This window comes from Hippocampus comes, unplaced genomic scaffold (genome assembly GCF_001891065.2).
Source record: "Hippocampus comes isolate QL1 unplaced genomic scaffold, H_comes_QL1_v1.1 scaffold60, whole genome shotgun sequence".
NCBI lineage: Eukaryota > Metazoa > Chordata > Actinopteri > Syngnathiformes > Syngnathidae > Hippocampus > Hippocampus comes.
The window spans coordinates 1,123,776-1,141,185 of record NW_017805483.1 but is presented as its reverse complement, the minus strand read 5'-3'; the positions used below and the strand labels follow the sequence as shown (position 1 = coordinate 1,141,185).

The window sequence follows — 17,410 nt, the reverse complement described above, 5'->3', positions numbered from 1 at the left end:
AAATTGATCATTTTTGTGAATCGTCTAAATCCGTTGAGAAAATTTTAGGGGCGGTGAGGTACCTTATCGTCGTGTTTTCACGAGCTCTCCCGAACAGTCTCTCAGTTTTCCGTTTGTAAACAGCCCTGCGATTGGACGTGTATGAAAGCTTCAACTAATCAGATCACTGAAGGCATTATTTGTTGCGGAAGTCTTAGCTCGATTATATACGGCCCAGCGATTGGTTAACTACAAGCGATTGGACCAATCAAATTGCATGTAACATATTGTTTTACCTGATTCATGGCGGCCTGTTCGTCTCGCAAATTCATTGTTCTGGGATCGTTTTGAGCGGAATTATGAATTTTTTGACGAAAGATCAGGAGTCTTTAATCCTAGAAATTGACTCAAATGTCAAGAATAAATTCCGATGGGACTGGCTTGACAGAAAAGTCACTGTAAAGGTTAAAATTGGTTCCAAGTTCGACGAAGTTACAGAAGCTCTTGGACAATTTTTGAAGAAACCAGACCCGCCATGAATCAGGTAAAACAATATGTTACATGCAATTTGATTGGTCCAATCGCTTGTAGTTAACCAATCGCTGGGCCGTTTATAATCGAGCTAAGACTTCCGCAACAAATAATGCCTTCAGTGATCTGATTAGTTGAAGCTTTCATACACGTCCAATCGCAGGGCTGTTTACAAACGGAAAACGGAGAGACTGTTCGGGAGAGCTCGTGAAAACTCGACAATAAGGTACCTGACCGCCCCTAAAATTTTCTCCACGGATTTAGACGATTCACAAAAATGATCTTCTTCTTCTTCTTCTTCTCCTTTCGGCACATCCCTATTCAGGGGTCGCCACAGCGAGTCAGTAATTTCCATCCGCCCCTGTAAACCGTCCTACCAACTCGCATGGTCGTCTTGGCAAAAGTTTTACGCCGGATGCCATTCCTGACGCAACCCTCCCCATTTCTCCGGGCATGGGACCGGCACTGGGGAACAGTGCACCCCCAGGGGAGGGCACTGCCCCCCAGCGGCTGGGTTATAATAAAGCACGGTTATGCATAATTGTATGCATAATAAATATTCACTATCACTGTATGAGGTAAGAATCAACAGCTTTTTATCACATTTACACAACACTTTATGAATACAAGTTATGAACAAATCTTAAATATGTTAGGGAATGTGTTTACTTTTTTAGTTTTGATTTTGAGCAGCAAATTTGGAGTTACATATTGGTGCTCACCAGGAATGCATAGGCAAAATTGCACAAATTTTCACTTGAAAGAATAGTGGCGATCTTGGGATTTTTTTCTGTTCAATTTTCAAACTGTGTAAATTTAATACACTTCATCTTCAGCATGTTTAGTGCCACTTTTGTAAGTAACCACGCCCCCGTCCAGGCCACGCCCCTTCCGCTTTTTTCATCACTCGCCATTGCCATGTATGACCATTTTTGTGCTAGTTCTGCTGATGCCACAAGATAGCACCAAAAGCTATGTCACGGAGCTCTATCCTGTTAATCCTTCCAACACACTGTAAACGACTCATTGAACCTAATTAAAGTCTCCTAGCTTAATGCTCACACAGAATGCAAAACTCCATCAAGAGGCTAACTAAAATTAGCATTACCATTAGAGTAATTCTAAATCTTCAAACAACTGCAATGTAGGGGTCTTGAAGGTATCCCCCTCACTGAACATCCATCTATTATTTTGTGCAGGAGGTGAATGCTCTGGAGTGCGAGATCCAACTTCTGAAGAACCTGCGTCATGAGAGAATTGTACAGTACTACGGCTGCCTGCGGGACATGGAGCAGAGGAAGCTCACCATCTTCGTGGAGTTCATGCCCGGGGTGTGTAGATAAATAAACAAAACAAACTAAGAGAAATTGCGACATAATTGCAGAGGTAAAATGTCATTTACCTCCACGCCTGCCGAGTCGCTTGCGGAAATGTCAGCGTCCTCAATTATCCTTTGTGTTGGCCCAAACACACGCTTTATGGGATTATTTTTCCCAAAGAGAGAGAAATACTATTCCTCTGTCTGTTTTTAATATTTACCACGGCAACGTTCTTATCGCTCGTCTCAACATTTACGCTGCATTGTTATGCCTGACGAGGCGAGAATACCCCCACTGCTCCTTTCGGTGGGATATTTTAACAGCTAAAAAAAAATGGCAGCACGTCTGCCTGTCATATTTCAGTTTCGAGGTTTGAATCTTGGCTTCGGCCTGCCTGTTAGTGAGTCTAGGCTCCACCCCAAAAGTCTGCTCGGCTTAAGGACAAGCGCTGTAGAAAATGGAGGGTGCATCAAATAATGCAGATTTTCTTGTTTGTCACAGTTTCCGCGAATAAGAGGGTTAATTATCTCGTGTATATTTATTTTATCTGTTCGTGGATTGAAGAAAGGAGTATTGAGGACTGAAAGGGGAAAAAAAATGTCTAAAAAGACAGGGAAGTTGTAAAGTTGCGAAATTATGTAAGTGAAATTGTAAATCATGCATTTCTCCTCCTCCTCTGCCTCCTGCCGGCCAGGGTTCGATAAAGGACCAGCTGAAGGCATACGGGGCTTTGACGGAGAAGGTGACGAGGAGATACAGCCGGCAAATCCTGCAAGGCGTCTCCTACCTGCACAGCAACATGATCGTCCACAGAGACATCAAAGGTTAAAAAAAACGAAAGAAATTCCGCTTGGAAAATTGGCTCCCGGAGCTCGTCAAATCTAAAAAAAGTCCCACGCCGGATGTGAAATGATTTGGTTTAGCGGTTCACAAGCGCTTTGAGTACTTGACTTGAAATGTAGCGTCTGGCCTGGAAAAAGGAGATAGCGGGTGGCCCATTTGAGCGTCTATGCGGCTGGGATTTTTCCACTTAGAAATGCAACACGGGAGTTGGTCTCCACACATACATTTCTGTTTTTTGGCAATGAAACGCTCCCCAAAGCACAAGATGGATTGATTTACTTTATTTTCATTACTTGACGTTTTACTTCTCGCGATGTAATGGCTTTATTCTTCTTACTTTATTGCTTTTTCCGCAAAAGATTATGACTTCTCCCTTCAGTGTGTTCGCTTTTTTTCTCGTCACTCAGTGACTCCAGTCTTGTTACTGCCACTTTATGCAGGGGCGGGGTGGCCATCGGGAATTTGGGGAAAATATGTTAATTTTCCCAAAAAGGCCGGTGCATCCTGGCCATCATGGCCGCTGGCAGCCATCTTCCCAGACTTTTTTTTCCATGTATTTTTTTTTTTTTTTTTAAGCACTCAATACTTTTTTAAAATAAAATTCTCCAAGAAGTATAAGGGAATATCTGCAATGAAACTCTTTAGTGGAGATAAATGTGACATATGATTGTTCCAAGTGTTCTTCAGGTTTATTTTGGATGAGGCTGACGAGTCTTTGGACTAAACGGCTGCCGGTCTGGCCTGTGTTTCCTCTCACCAAGGTGCCAATATCCTGAGGGACTCCTCTGGTAACGTGAAGCTTGGAGACTTTGGGGCCAGCAAACGCATCCAGACCATCTGCATGTCCGGCACGGGCATCAAGTCTGTCACCGGCACACCCTACTGGATGAGCCCGGAAGTCATCAACGGCGAGGGATACGGACGCAAGGCCGACGTCTGGTAAGAAGTCGTTAGCATGTCTGCAGCATTCACTGGAAAAGATATCATTGACAGATACAGTGTGTGTGTCTACACACACACACACACACACACACACACACACACACACACACACACACACACACACACACACACACACACACACACACAATATTTTTTTTTTTTTTTTGCCGCCGATACATTTTCAACAGTTTAGTGAACAGAAGGAACAGTAAAACACACAAATACAAAATGAGAACACTTGCAAGGAGATGCTGTAGGCCACTACTCGCACCCAAATGCTCACACGCAAGCTGAACTGGCTAACATGAAAAATATTGTACGTTTTTCAACTTTTTAAAACCAGTTAATTATTTTTACATTGATTTATCAGATTTTATTCAATTTCCATACAGCCAAGGACGGTGTTTTTTTTTTTTTTTTTTTAATTAAAATCACGTTTGGAAAAAAAAAGAATTGTGAGGTTTTGTGGGGCTGCTGAAATGCCATTTCAAATAATTCCAGTTCCAGTTACACTGTCCTATAATAGATGTACAATAATATTTTATGGTGATGTTTTTTATATGACAATATACCGTATATTGTGTTTTGTTATGAAAATCAGATGTCAGATTTCCTCTTCATCTCCATTTTTTGGGGGGAACTATGGTTTTTTGTGTCGTGTTCCATATTGTTTTCCCATTTTAACTTCTTCAGTGTCACATTTGATTTATATGTCTATTTTTTTTTTTAATTTGGTTTCGGTTGTTTTCAATTTAATGACTGCCAGTGGGCTTGAAGCAGGGACTAGAGCGCCCTCTGCTGTGCACCTCTTCCACACAGGCCCTGTGAAGCTTCACATTCCAAAATCATACGAAATGTTCATTGAAAATCAAAATTGGCCTGAGGTGTGAATGGGAATGCTTGTTTGTCCTTGGTGGGATTGGCTTTCAAATGTGGACACGCACTACACAAAATAATTTTATTGCACATTTTCCTTAAAAATTCATAAAAAATATGATTGTGTAATATTGTGGGGGGCGGGGGAGAAGCAAGTTAGAAAAGAAAGAATGAAGTTGTAAAATTACCTTCAAAATTCACCTTAATTTTTCTTATCATTTCAGAACTAAACAAGCCGTTCGGCTGCCCTTCAGGAGACTCTCGAGTTCTAATTTGTGTAGCTTAATTCTCCTAACTTTGCTACTTCAGGAGTGTGGCGTGCACCGTGGTGGAGATGCTCACCCAGAAGCCCCCATGGGCCGAGTATGAGGCCATGGCAGCCATCTTCAAGATCGCCACGCAGCCCACCAAGCCCGCGCTACCGGAGGGCGTGTCCGACGCCTGCCGGGATTTCCTGCGCCAGGTTTTCGTTGAAGAGAAGTGGCGGCCCACTGCCGACGTCTTGCTCGGACACCCGTTCGTCCAGGGCGGCTTCGGCCCCAAATGACTCGGCGACCCGCCCACGACCACCAACACTCCGCTAGAGTGAGCACTTGGCGGCAGAGAGCTTTTCGGGCCCACTGTGCTAGCTTAGTTTCATTGCCATCAGAGCAGCTGTGATTGGCTGTGTGGTAGTACTGTATACGCCACTCGTTAGCGTCCGTTAGCAGGCGATATTTTTATATGACAACGCAAAAAAAGAAAAAAACAAACAAAAAAGTCGGCCTGTTTTTTGTCATCGAAGCCTTACGATAATACTGGCGTTTCAGCGATATGGAAAAATGGCCAAGTCGGAGCCGTAACAGGAATCAAGTCTTTTATCGTCCTTTCTCACGGAAAACCCAGAAAAGTGGCGCACTTTGACACAGCCTGTTGTCGACATAGGTGGCAAGGGCAGAGTACCGCTATCCTGATATCGGAAGGTTCCTGATCGCATATCAAGATAGGGCGATTGTGATATGATCGATACATTCGAAGAGATTTATAACCTATGAAAAAAAATGTCAGTGTGACTTCAAACGGTGACAGTATCGATTCTTGATTCGTATCAATAACGTCTGGCAAGACTTCATTGTGCGATACGTCATAGTATTGATATTTTCTGCAGTCATCTCCGATATTGTAATACTGTCTGTATCAGGATATGGTGATGGCGTGACGATTGATAGTTTTTGTCATCCCAGCATAAAGTGATATGAGACTGTGATACTGCCTCACGATATAGCAGCTGAGGTTTACGTTCCATTGGCTCGTTTCAATATGTGTTAAAAAAGTGAATCTGGATTTGTGATGTCAGACAGCGACATTACAGTACTGCTATTTGGACGGATTTAACGATATGTTACGCTAAAGTTACTTTTTGTCCCACTCTTTACTTGTCGGACAGCGGTTGTGTCTTTGAAAAGCGCTACTGTTGTCGAAATGAAGCTCCTCAACTCACTTCAACGTGGTTCCTCGGCTCAAAGATGGCAGCGAACACTACTTTTGTTCACATTAAGCTCCTCCAACATAGTACTTAGGCAAATCCGCAAATAGCCAAATTCCGAAAATACCTAGCCGCGAAAATACGTGATTGTATTGGCATTTATTTTCGCTTTGTAAACTTGTGATATGTCAACTTAGCATACCACGACACAGCAATGCGACGGCTGCATCAGAGCTGTAACAGCAGCTAGTATTTATCCGCTGGTGCCTTTTATACAGGACTGAGCAAAGGCGGGATCTAGGTGACAAGAATCCCGTGATCATATACTTACATAACACCAGTGACGATTGCTTTGCCAAAACAGGCACTTTTATACTTCTGTGCTGCCTTTTCCAGCATTCATTTACCACCTGACCCCTGTCCTGTCTCTGTTACGGCTCTGATGCTTGTCTTTCAAGCAGAGATCCTGCAAAAATTGCTGCCATAAAGAAGAAACATTTTTTTCCCACCGGTGCCTTTCACACAGAACCAAGCGCAGGCGGGATATTGCCAACACGTGACACAGCGACAGCATCCGCCAATCAAATGTCAACCCGACAGGGCTTTTCCCAGCATTCACCACACGGGCAGTGCCCCCGCCGCTGTTACGGCTCCGATACGCACTCGGGAGGCCGGAAAATGTCTGCGAGAATGTCTTTATTTTATTGCTTGTTTTTAAACGTGCTGGAGGGGTGCGCCTCCTCTCACCGTTAGGATTGTACATTGCACTTTTTGATATCGCGCCACCTTTTTACCCGATAGACGCCAGCTATTTTTCTACTTTTTTTAATATACATGAGCGTTTCCCACTCAAAGCAATAGCGGTGACTCCTCCCTATTCGGAGTGGCCCTCACATCCATTCCAGTCTGTTGACAAGTGGCCAAAGAGAATGTTGAGCACATTCACGTGTTGCTGTTGTTTATTTACAGCCCTTTTACTTTTACAGTATTCCTCTTTTGTTTTTTTCGCAACCTCGTTCTACGTCGATGGCAGCTTCCAAATCCGATGCAGTTCGATTTCAAACACTTCATTGCCTTTACTTTCAGCTTTCCACGCTGTATATGAAGAAGCAAATTATCACCCCCGCCCCTCCAAAAAAGCGAGGCTGGGGTGATGAAAAAGAACGATCAAATGTTTTTATTCCACCCTCATCTGTGCCTTACCTGCTTGGAACAATGAATTGCTGAAACTCTGATATGGACAAAATAAAACACACACACACACACACACGCACACACACACACACACACACACACACACACACACAGTTCCACACTTTTGTATGACACTCAAAATACATCGGAACATAAGCTGTGTTCCACAGTAGATTGTAATATGACTTAGACCAACCAGGGTTTGGATGATTGTCTCTTTCTGGGGCTTTCGATCGGGACTCACTTTTTGTTTTTGTCTGAATGACAAAGCCTAAAAAAATGTATCATGTCATTCGTCTTTTGTACATTTAACTACATAAATCAAAGGTCCAAGTCAGCTTTCTTTGTAACTTAATAAATCAAAATGTTCAAGTCAGCTTTGTTTGTCTGATATTTTTGTTTTTTTTTAAAGTGCTTTTTTTAACCCATGCACCACTTTCAACATGGTGGACTGCCTCTTTCCCCGCAGACATTCAAAAAACCCATCGAAAAGTAGGGCTCAGACCATCGAATAATTCGATTACAGTTTCAACATGGTGGACTGCCTCTTTCCCCGCAGACACTCAAAAAAAACCATCGAAAAGTAGGGCTCAGACCATCGAAGAATTCGATTACAGTTTTTTTTTTGTTTGTTTTATAATGTCTTACCTATTTGGTTCTTATTTCTGTCATCGTGGATTTAAAGTTTTATGTGTCTCACTGTGCTATTTTAGAAACCTGCCTTGGGGCTCCGGTTGAAAACTAGGATTTATGCTAAATCCGGCGCAGTTACAGTTTATTTTTGTGTTGATTAATGTGCACTGTCCCAATGAAATAAATTAATAAATAGAATTAAATAGATTTTCCAGTACCCTGGTAATTTTGTGAGAGCAGACAAAATTGCCCAGGTGTGTGCGGAAGGTTGCCGCAGTACTTCAGGAACTAAAAGTTTTTTTTTTTTTTTTTTTTTTTTTTTTATTGGCACAAATTACGATTCGACGGTAATCAACCCCTTGGAATAGTTGAGCCTTTACAAAGAGACAAATGTTTTTATTTTTGTACTTAATTCAAATCTTTTTTCGATAAGCGGGCATTAGATTTGAAGAGGATACAGGAAAACTAATCATGATAGCGAATTACTCGATGTTGTTCAAGCAACTGAAGACAAATTGAAAGCAAAAAAATTGTCACAGGTCCTTTTCTCAAGAGGGTCGCGGGCGTGCGGAGCCTACGCCAGTTGACTTCGTTGTTTGGCAACTCCCGCACAGCTTTCGGATTCATTACGTTGTCAGACCATTGTCGTCATCCCCTGAGAAGAGAGTCATTACTGGTGATAACCGAGCAATCAGTAAGGATCAATACATTTGTTGTGGCACAGTTTACTCACATCATCGCACCAGAGGAAGATTATCTAAGCATCCGATTCGGCACGCGTGGTCTTGAGAAGCCACCGGTTCTTGTGCTGAGTGTGTCCAAAGCCTTCGTCGTAATTCCCTTTTCTTTGGAACAGTTGTCGGTAGTGGAATATGCAGTAGAATTCTCCGTGTAAAGGAACGTAATTGATCATGCTACGAAATGAGCACAAGTCGCCGGTTATGGGACGAAATAAACAACAACGCTGGGTAAAGCGATACGGTGGTCTGCATCGTCGTTTGACAGAAATTAACCGGTACAGTGAAACTCCTCGACAACGAAATTGACATGGGCGAAAATACCCCTAGTGTGAAAAAAATCTTCATGCATTAACTCCATTCCCACTTTCCTGCCCCCCATACAACGAAAAAAAAATCTTTTTCTCTGCTCTTGCCTCGCGACGAGATTCACTACAACGAAGTCTAATCCAACAGCGACTTCTACTGCTTCGTTCGGAAACGGCAAAAGCAACCACCACACTGGTTTACACGTGCGCAGTCGTTGTTGTTCGTTTCAGACGCAGCAAGAACGTTGCATTGCTAAAATGGCTACAAAACGGACCGTTGGATGTCAAGCAGCTAAGACAAGAAGAGCTCTGACGGTGGAAGAGAGGGTAAAAGTGATCCAAATGAAAGACGGAGGAAGCAAAATAAAAGACATTATCCAAGAAATTGATCAAAGTCAAAGTGAATGCTGATCGTAATTTTCACAATTTCTTTCCCTTTTTTTCTTTCTACACTGACTATATGAAGTGTCAAATAAGTGTATGCTCATACTTATGCACTATTGGAATAAAAATAAAGAGTACACATACGTGTGTGTGTGCGTGTACACATACGTTTGTGTGTGTGTGTGTGTGTGTGTGCGTGTGTGTGTGTGTGTGTGTGTTTACATCTGAGATCAAATTTGCTACAGTGAAAAACCCCGTGTTGTGAAAAATTTCTTGCTGCAAACATGATTTCGTTGTAGAGGAGTTTCACTGTACACGTTTGTCTGCTACAAATTGAAAACAAAGTCAAAAGTATCGGATGAATCTCGTTCTAGTTATCCCCCAGAAAAACTGCAAAGCGGGAATCAAGGTAATATAGCCGATTCACGGCAGGCCCAGAATTCCTCCTCCGGTGATTGACCAGTCGGGGCAGGAGAGTCGCCAGTCACCGCAAATGAGCCACTGGCTCGCCCCGGGTTTTAAAATTTACGCCTTTATCTCTGTCAGCTTCTTGGAGGAAGGAAGGCAAAAATCCTTTGAAACAAAGTCAGGACTTAACCCTCTTTGGACCGGCCAACCAGGTAAGATTCAATGAATTATTTTTCAAAGTAATTTGTTCCAATTCTATTTACAGCTGCGTTTATCGGGATAACATGCAACAAGCAACTCTCATTTAAAACAGTCTGTCAAAATTGAAATCGAAAAAAACAAGCCACTCTATTCTTCTGTTGATTATTTTTGTGATGTTGTTTTCGAGAGCTGTCGAGTTTTTACTTGTTTTTGCTTTCCCCAATATGAGCTAAAATTAACTTGTTTGGTCAAAATGTAGTTGCTGCATTGCTAGCTAGACATCATTGCAATTTAAAAAAACATACTAATGAATTGATTTTTAGAAGTCTGTGAGGCAAGCTTGTTCCATCAAAACACGACGTCTGTTGTGACGTTAACATCATTTGCTAAATGTCACTATCAGGGCAGGATGTTTGCCGAGCGGTCAGCATTTCTGCGTCACAGTTTTGAGCTTTGGAGGTTCGTTCTAAATTTGGCTTTGGCCTTCCTGTATGGAGTTTGTTATGCTTGTTCTCCCCATGCTCGTGTGGGATTTTTTCTGGGGACTCAGTTTTCCTCCAAATTTCCAAAACATGATTATGAGAAAATGGAATCAAACACCCCTTACATTTAGTCCTTGTAAAGTTCCTGTACGAGCTCTTTTTTCAAGCGGTGCTTGAAATCATTTTTTGCATTTGTTCTCGACGTCTCACCTCAGTGTTTTCTTGCACTTTTTACAGCAGAAGCAACTTTTGTGAAAAACGTATTTGTCCGTGCTCATTTTTTCCATGGGATAAACTGGCTTCAAACAGGCCGAGCATGTCTCTTGGTGACTCGGTTTGCACTGATGAGACAAGTGAGACAGGCAGTTGAAAACTAATCGTCTGTATTTGTCTAAAAGCAACAAACAAAAACACATTCCAGCACATAAGTATCAGTCAGAAATAACTGCAGTTGTGTACACAACCGTCATTGTAAATTTTAAATAAGCACCTACAAAATGTGTAGAGTTCTCGCGTTATAGAGTTCGGTTGACAGGCAGCAAAACCTCCGGGTATGTCGCAACCCGATGCAAAGTTGGTCGGGTCACGATCAAATCTGTGGATGACATTCTGGTCTCAGGCTGGATGGTGGTGACAACAGTGGAGGTGGTTGATGAATAAATCCCGTTGCTACGGGCATCCGTCCTCTGATAGTTTTCTGCGATGGTTTTGGTGCCTAAGATTCCGCTCCCCCCCAGGTCTGTTTGTCCGTCGACTACGCTAGTCTCTCGTTGTGGGAAGCAGGCAGTGGGCTCTTTTTCGCTAAAAGCGGGACTGTTGTTTGAAGGGAATTTCTCTGGGCTGTGCTGACAAGTTGGGCAGGTTGTGACCACTTGGGGCAGCAGCTTTGGTTGATCTGACTTTTTCGCGGCTGACTGTATAGAGATAAAAGCAGGTGAGCTTGGAGGACCCTCTCTGTGCTTAGGGGTTATTTCAGCACTTGGATTCTGGCCACCTGGTGAATCTGCGGGGCCTTCTTTTACCTGCAGTGATGCCATTTTGCTTGAGCCGATGCTAATTTTGCTAATGTTGCCAGATGCCGGGGAAACTCGTCCACCTCCTAACGACTCCTTAAACAGGCATGACAGACCGGCAATATCAGACTCCGATTTTAAAGTGGAGACCGAATAAAGGGCCTTCTTTATGGCTTCCTCGATGTCAACAAGCCGTGCTAATGTCTGTTCCTTCAGAGTCATAATTTCCTCACTGGCTCTTTCAAGATCTCCAAAAACGTGCGCCATTGGGGACTTAGTCTCGGTTGCTAATGTCGTCATTTCCTCTTTGCGATCTGCTTTCCCTTGCTTTGGCTTCTTTTTGTTTGAGGAGACAACCCAGTCGGGGACATTCTCAAACACGTTTCTGAGGGACCTCACATCAACCTCACTGGTGTCCTCTTCAATCGCTTCGACTCGACACAGGATGCCCCGCAGTTCCTCCTGCTTTCGCAAGTGGTTGAAAATTTCCATGGCAGTCCCGCTGTTGCCCCGCATGATCTCGTCCATGTGGAGCGACAGACGCTGACGCCGTTCGTTGTCCGTCTCCGTCCTTCCCCTTTTAGCTCTCAACTCAACCTTGCCCTCCTGTTTCATTCCTTCCTCTTGTTCGGCATCATTTTGTTCCCTTGTGTCGCTGCCTGAATGACTAAGTAGCGGGGACTTTGGTTCTGCAACCACCTGCGCAGAAATGTTGTCAGGTTGAGCTATTTTCACTCTTTTTGGTTTCACAGGTGGTCTCTTTTTTGGAAGGTCATCCATACCCCAGAAGTTTTTGCATGTCTCATTGAAATTTATCTGGACTTCTGTTTCAGTCATCTTCTCTTCGACAAGGAGGTCCGGGGCCACTGTCTCCTGGACTGTGTCTTTTTTCTCTCCTCCTTGGTCTTGATCAAATTTTTCCACTGCGATATGCGATTGATGGATTTGGTGTTTTTCAGGTCTTTTCTGAGTTTTTTGTGATCCTTCACCCAACCTTCTGTGACTCAATACATCATGTTCTGACTCTGTAGCAGTGTTTATTTTCGACATTTCTTGAGTTTGTTTATCAATGTCTGGTGAACGTGTATCTTTCAATATCTTAAATGAGTTTTCAGTGTTTGTTGATTGCTTATTTTGCAGTTTGACTTCCAAATGTTCAGGTTTTGGAGGGATGGCTGGTTTTGGTCCAACAGGCCTTCTACTTGACTGGAGAGCAGGACTTGTTGACTTTTGATGCACTGTACTTGTCCCCTCTTCTGTGACCGTATTTGGACTCATCCGAGTTTGGGATGCCTTTGCACAAACATCTTGGTTGATTGCCTTGTCTCTGGAAACTTGAGCTGGATTTTTCACTCTTTCTTTGAGAGGTTTTGAGGAGTTCCGGTAAATCATAGCTGCTTTGAAATCTCCTCTCGTGACGTTAATGTGAGACCTCTCTAAGGAATCCAACGCTGCTTTGAACTGTCCCCGAAAGACAACGTCCTCTCCGTCTTTCTGTGTTTCTGAAACATCTGGAAAAACCACAGCAGCTTGGAAGTGATTCACCTGGACCTCCTCTGTCCTATTTTCGTTTTTACTGCTTGGAGCTGTGTGGGATTCCCCTGAAACAATTTGGTCAAGGCACTTCATTTCTTGTTCAGTATCTGGTGCTGAACTGATCCTCCCACTCATTTCCTCTGATCTTCCACTATTTTGGGGTGACGTTTTAGGTTGGTGGTGTACTGCCTGTGAATTGACATCAGGCGCTGAGATAACAGGTTGCTCAGTGTGTTGTACCGTTTTGGATTCATGTTTTTCTGGCAATAACTCGTGTAAAAATTGGGCTTCCGATGTGGCTTCTTGGAGGCTATCGACTGCAAGTTGGAGGTTTGAGATGTCGTCATCATCATTCACCACTTGGATTAATTCAGCTTGGACGACTTGGTTTCCACATTGGGTTTCGAATGGCACAAGAGTGATGGAGTCCATTGTTTCTTCATGAACTTGGCTTCCACAATCTGCATCATGTCCGTCAGTGTGAACGTCAAAGTCATTTACTGGAGATCCCTGAACATTATCAAGGGTGACATTTTGCCCCGTGAAAGACTTTGGTGTTGTGATTGAACGGGGTTGATCTTTATTGACAATTTGATCAGATTGGTTTTGGATTTGATCACCAGAAAACATGTTTCTCAATCTCTTTATATCCACTGGTGTCCACTCTGGAGTACACTCGTTCACACGATCAACTTTCTGTTCAGGAACAATATCTATGCATTGTCCCATCTTCCATTCAGGAGTAATTTCCTGTTCCCTGTTTTCCTGAAGAGTTTTCAGATAATCCAGTTCACCCTTTTCAATACAACTCTTAAGTAGTCTCACATTTCCCTTCATTGTCACTTCCGGACTGACAGATCCTCGGCAGGCACCATCTGGAGACATGAGGGGAGATTTTCTTCCGTCCGTTCTTATGGAATATTCTCGAGGACAGTATCGTTGCACGTCTTCCCCATCCGAATACTTGTAGAGGGAGTAAACGACGACATCTGCAGATTTTTCAGCGGCCTCCTGGATGATCACTCCTTTCCTCAGAGAGTTGTCTTGATTAAGAACATCCTCCACAAGTTGAACCACATTGGCAGTGTTCCGCGGCATGTTCTGGCTGCCGGCGAACTGATGCGGGTGCACGGGAACGTTGACCAATGTGCTTTTAATGCCTCCATTGCAGACCTCCGTTAGGTAAGTGATCTGAGGCTTAAGGTTTGCTCGTGGTAGCGCACCAAGTATGAAGTTTTGAAAATTACCTTCAGAAACCTCATCGTAATGGATCTTGGCTCCATTCGCCGACTGGGTGTACTTAGCCTTTTTCGCTCGCGCGGACTCGTTCACCTCGATAATCAAGCCGTCTGCATGAATGGCATTAAAGCGATGAAGAGTGTTCAGTGATTCCTCGAGCGTCTCCGCGATTGTCTCCACTTCGTCCTTGTTCTGATGTCTGATTTGGTCAAACGGGATCGAGTCGAACAAATGCGCTCTGTCCTTAACCTTGGCGGCGGCATAGTCGTCTTCTGCTGTTATTTTGGCTTTTGTCATATGAGCAGTGGAATCTTCAATGTTTTTTGATATGAACGGGTTGTTTTGCAGAAGACATGTCCTAGATTTTATCCTGTCCTGGTGTTGTTTATCTTCAGAAGAGGATAAGGCATCCTCTTCCTTCCATGTGCTATAGCCAGCATCATCTGGCCCTTGTTTCTGTTGTTCTATCCGATTCATCTGGCTGGGTTTCTCCTGGCACTGTACATTCTGCCCATCACATTTCTCCCTCCACCAGGCATTGGCTAAGTCAGTCAAAACACCTGGAGTAGAAACTTTACCTTCAACCTTTTCTGGACTTAACTCAGGTGTATCCACCAACTGACTCTCAAATATCCTTCTGGTTGCCTGGACATCTATTCTCTTGACACCCTCCTCACGTTCGATACCGGGATCGGTCTTTGAAGGCACCGTTTGGTCCTGAAAAGACATCTTGTCGGGATGCTCAGAAACAGCTGATATTTTACTGACGTTGCCTTGTTGGACAGCTGTGTGCATTTTTGGGCTGTGAACTGACACTTTAGCACTTTGGGAACAATTCTCAAATATCAAGCATCTGGAGCGGACCTCTCCCTCATATCCGGTTTCATCGGCCGTCACCTCGGTGTCTGAGCTCAACACCTCAGCGAGCTCCTCATCTACGACCTCATCCAGTATCTTCAGCTCGGGATGTGTGTGCTTCAGGAGTCTTCTTAGCTCACATTTCTGCCGCTGTTGGTACAGCCTTTCTTTGGACATTTGGAATTGCAATGATTGTTGCGACTGTGACTCGAGGTTATCCGCTCCTTGCCGAAGGCGCTCTTCTCTCATGAGCTGGGTGTCTTCCGCCATCTTATAAGAACAAAGTGATGCAATCATCATTTGGCACTAAGTTGGTTCTTACGGGGTCCATGCTTCAGCGTGCGCAAACATGCTTCCGTTAATGAGACGTTTGTATTACCTTCCGAGTACCACCTGACTGATGCAAGTCGTCAGTGAATTAGCTGAACTCCAAAGCTTTCAACAACTGTATACAGGCCAAATGTGAACCAAATGGATGAAGCAAGTGTTTACTCTACAAACAACATGCAGCTGTTTTGTCAGTACAGCGCGAAATGTAATGCACTACCTGTTTTGGCAAAATGATGTGTCACAGATACTTACCTTCATTTGTTTTATTCGTCTCCCAAGTTCAGATGACTGATCTTGTGCCTAGTAGAATACAGAATATAATTCAAGTGCCCAGCTTTGGAATTTTACAAGAATAAAACAAAACTAAATCAGTGATTAACTGATTAATCGAGAACTAATCGACGATCAAATGAATCCTTTTTTTTGACAATTGATTTCTCATTTAGATCCTTTTTTTTTTTTGTTTGTTTGTTTGTTTGTTTGTTTTTTAAACTTAACATAGTCCAAATGCTCAGAATTTCAGCTTCTCAACAGTAAATATTATCTCACTTCTGGAGTCTGCCATGAAAGCAGACTGATTATTTTTGTGCTGAATCCAATTGAACATTTTTCTGACAAGTTACAGACCAAACCAGTCACTGAATCACAATTAATTAATGTTTGTGCATTTTCTGCAGTGTTAATTATGTATCCTGTTTTTGAGTAAAGTGATGGAACTTAAAACATGATTTTAAAAACAAGATATGTCGATGAATTTATGATATAATCAACAGCTTCATCGAGAATGAAAATAATTGTTATCCACAGCCCGACAAAACAATTTTTTGGTTTTAATCCTGAACTAGTTGACCGACCAAAATCAGCATAGAATGAGAGCGCAAGTACAAAACGTAAATCTTTGTTTCAGGGTGGTGGTGATAGGCAATTTATATTTTTAGATCGAGCAAAGATACAGCGCAAGAACAAGATGTTGGAAACATTTATTTAAAAATTGCATTTAAAGACCTTGATCATATGTATGGTGGGAAAAAAAGCTATGATTTTAACCTTCACCTTTTTTTTTGTCAGTTTTCTCTATTTGTGTGCAGCGTAACTGCTAAATGCTGATGCACCATGTTTGCTTTGAACCCCTGGCTCTACTGATTGACCCCAGTCTGCAGACCTCACCGCCTTACTGGGTTTATTTTCTCTTAGCATTTCTTTGGTGTGTTCAGGATCTCAACCGTACAATGATTTTTCTTTTTTTTTTTTTTTTATAAACCAGTTGTCTGATTTTAAAATACAATACCTTTTGATTTTCTATCGCGCTTTCACAACAGCTGCAGCTATAACAAAGTGCTCTACAGAATCGATTTTCCATCTGACTGGAGTAAAATGCTTTGAGTTCTTTGTTCTGGTTAGAACCCAAGATGCAGCGTTCTGAATGAGGTGCAGCTGTTTGATGCTCTTTTGAGGTAGTCCAGTCAGAAGACCATTTCGATAATGAGGTCTACTGGAGATACAAACATGGATGAGATTTTCCTGGTCTCCCTGGAGCATGCTTTCAATCTGGATTAGGATTATTAGTATTTTTTTTAATATGGTAAAGCACACCAGGGTTTCGGGCTTGTTTGTCTTTGAGGACACTGACTCCAAGTGTTAGCTAACAGAAATCCCTCTTTTTACCTCACTTCTGTTTTGGTTTAATTGAAGGAAATTTTGCTCCATCCAGGCAGGCCTTGATTTAGTTTCAGACAGTGACACATCACCTTCATTGGACCGTTGTCAGTTGGGCACATTGATAGATGTCGCTACTGTTTATCTAGCTGGCTACAGATAGGAGTCTACATTCTCTGGGTAGTCGGATAGAGAAAAGTATGAAGTTACCGGTTTGAAGTCACTCTGCTTTGCTTCCTGAGTCGCCACCTTCGACAGATAGAGTGCAGACAAAGCTTTGACAGAGACACACGGTATCTCCCTCTCTGGAACAAAGGAATTTTCTCTGAAGTCTGCGATTGACCTCCGTTTGTCATCTGCAAACAAAACACAAGTTGACACGAAAGCAAGATGCAGTGAGACCTCATCCGGAGGTGCAATAGACAAAACTGTAAATCACTTTCATTGCTGTCACGATTTGTATTTGCTACTGCGCT

The 17,410-nt window shown here is 42.9% G+C and overlaps 2 protein-coding genes across 8 annotated transcripts in view; one reads left to right on the top strand and one right to left on the bottom strand.

Annotated features, from left to right (window-relative positions):
• map3k22 (mitogen-activated protein kinase kinase kinase 22) overlaps positions 1-5,796 on the top strand; it is a 47,180-nt gene extending 41,384 nt beyond the window's left edge. Inside the window, 4 exon segments of the mRNA XM_019876043.1 lie at positions 1,710-1,841; positions 2,524-2,653; positions 3,434-3,611; positions 4,800-5,796. Coding sequence (XP_019731602.1) covers positions 1,710-1,841; positions 2,524-2,653; positions 3,434-3,611; positions 4,800-5,037 — 678 coding nt within the window. The 3' untranslated portion in view covers positions 5,038-5,796.
• A 4,855-nt stretch (positions 5,797-10,651) lies between these two features.
• Positions 10,652-17,410, bottom strand: part of LOC109519509 (xin actin-binding repeat-containing protein 1-like) — a 16,888-nt gene continuing 10,129 nt past the window's right edge. For 5 of the 7 annotated variants that reach the window (XM_019876079.1, XM_019876082.1, XM_019876080.1 and 2 more), the window contains 2 exons: positions 15,531-15,578; positions 10,652-15,218 (listed from right to left, as the gene is read on the bottom strand). In XM_019876079.1, the coding sequence (XP_019731638.1) occupies positions 10,818-15,218; positions 15,531-15,578 (4,449 nt within the window). In that variant the 3' untranslated portion in view covers positions 10,652-10,817. The other 2 variants (XM_019876084.1, XM_019876085.1) reach the window with 2 other exon arrangements.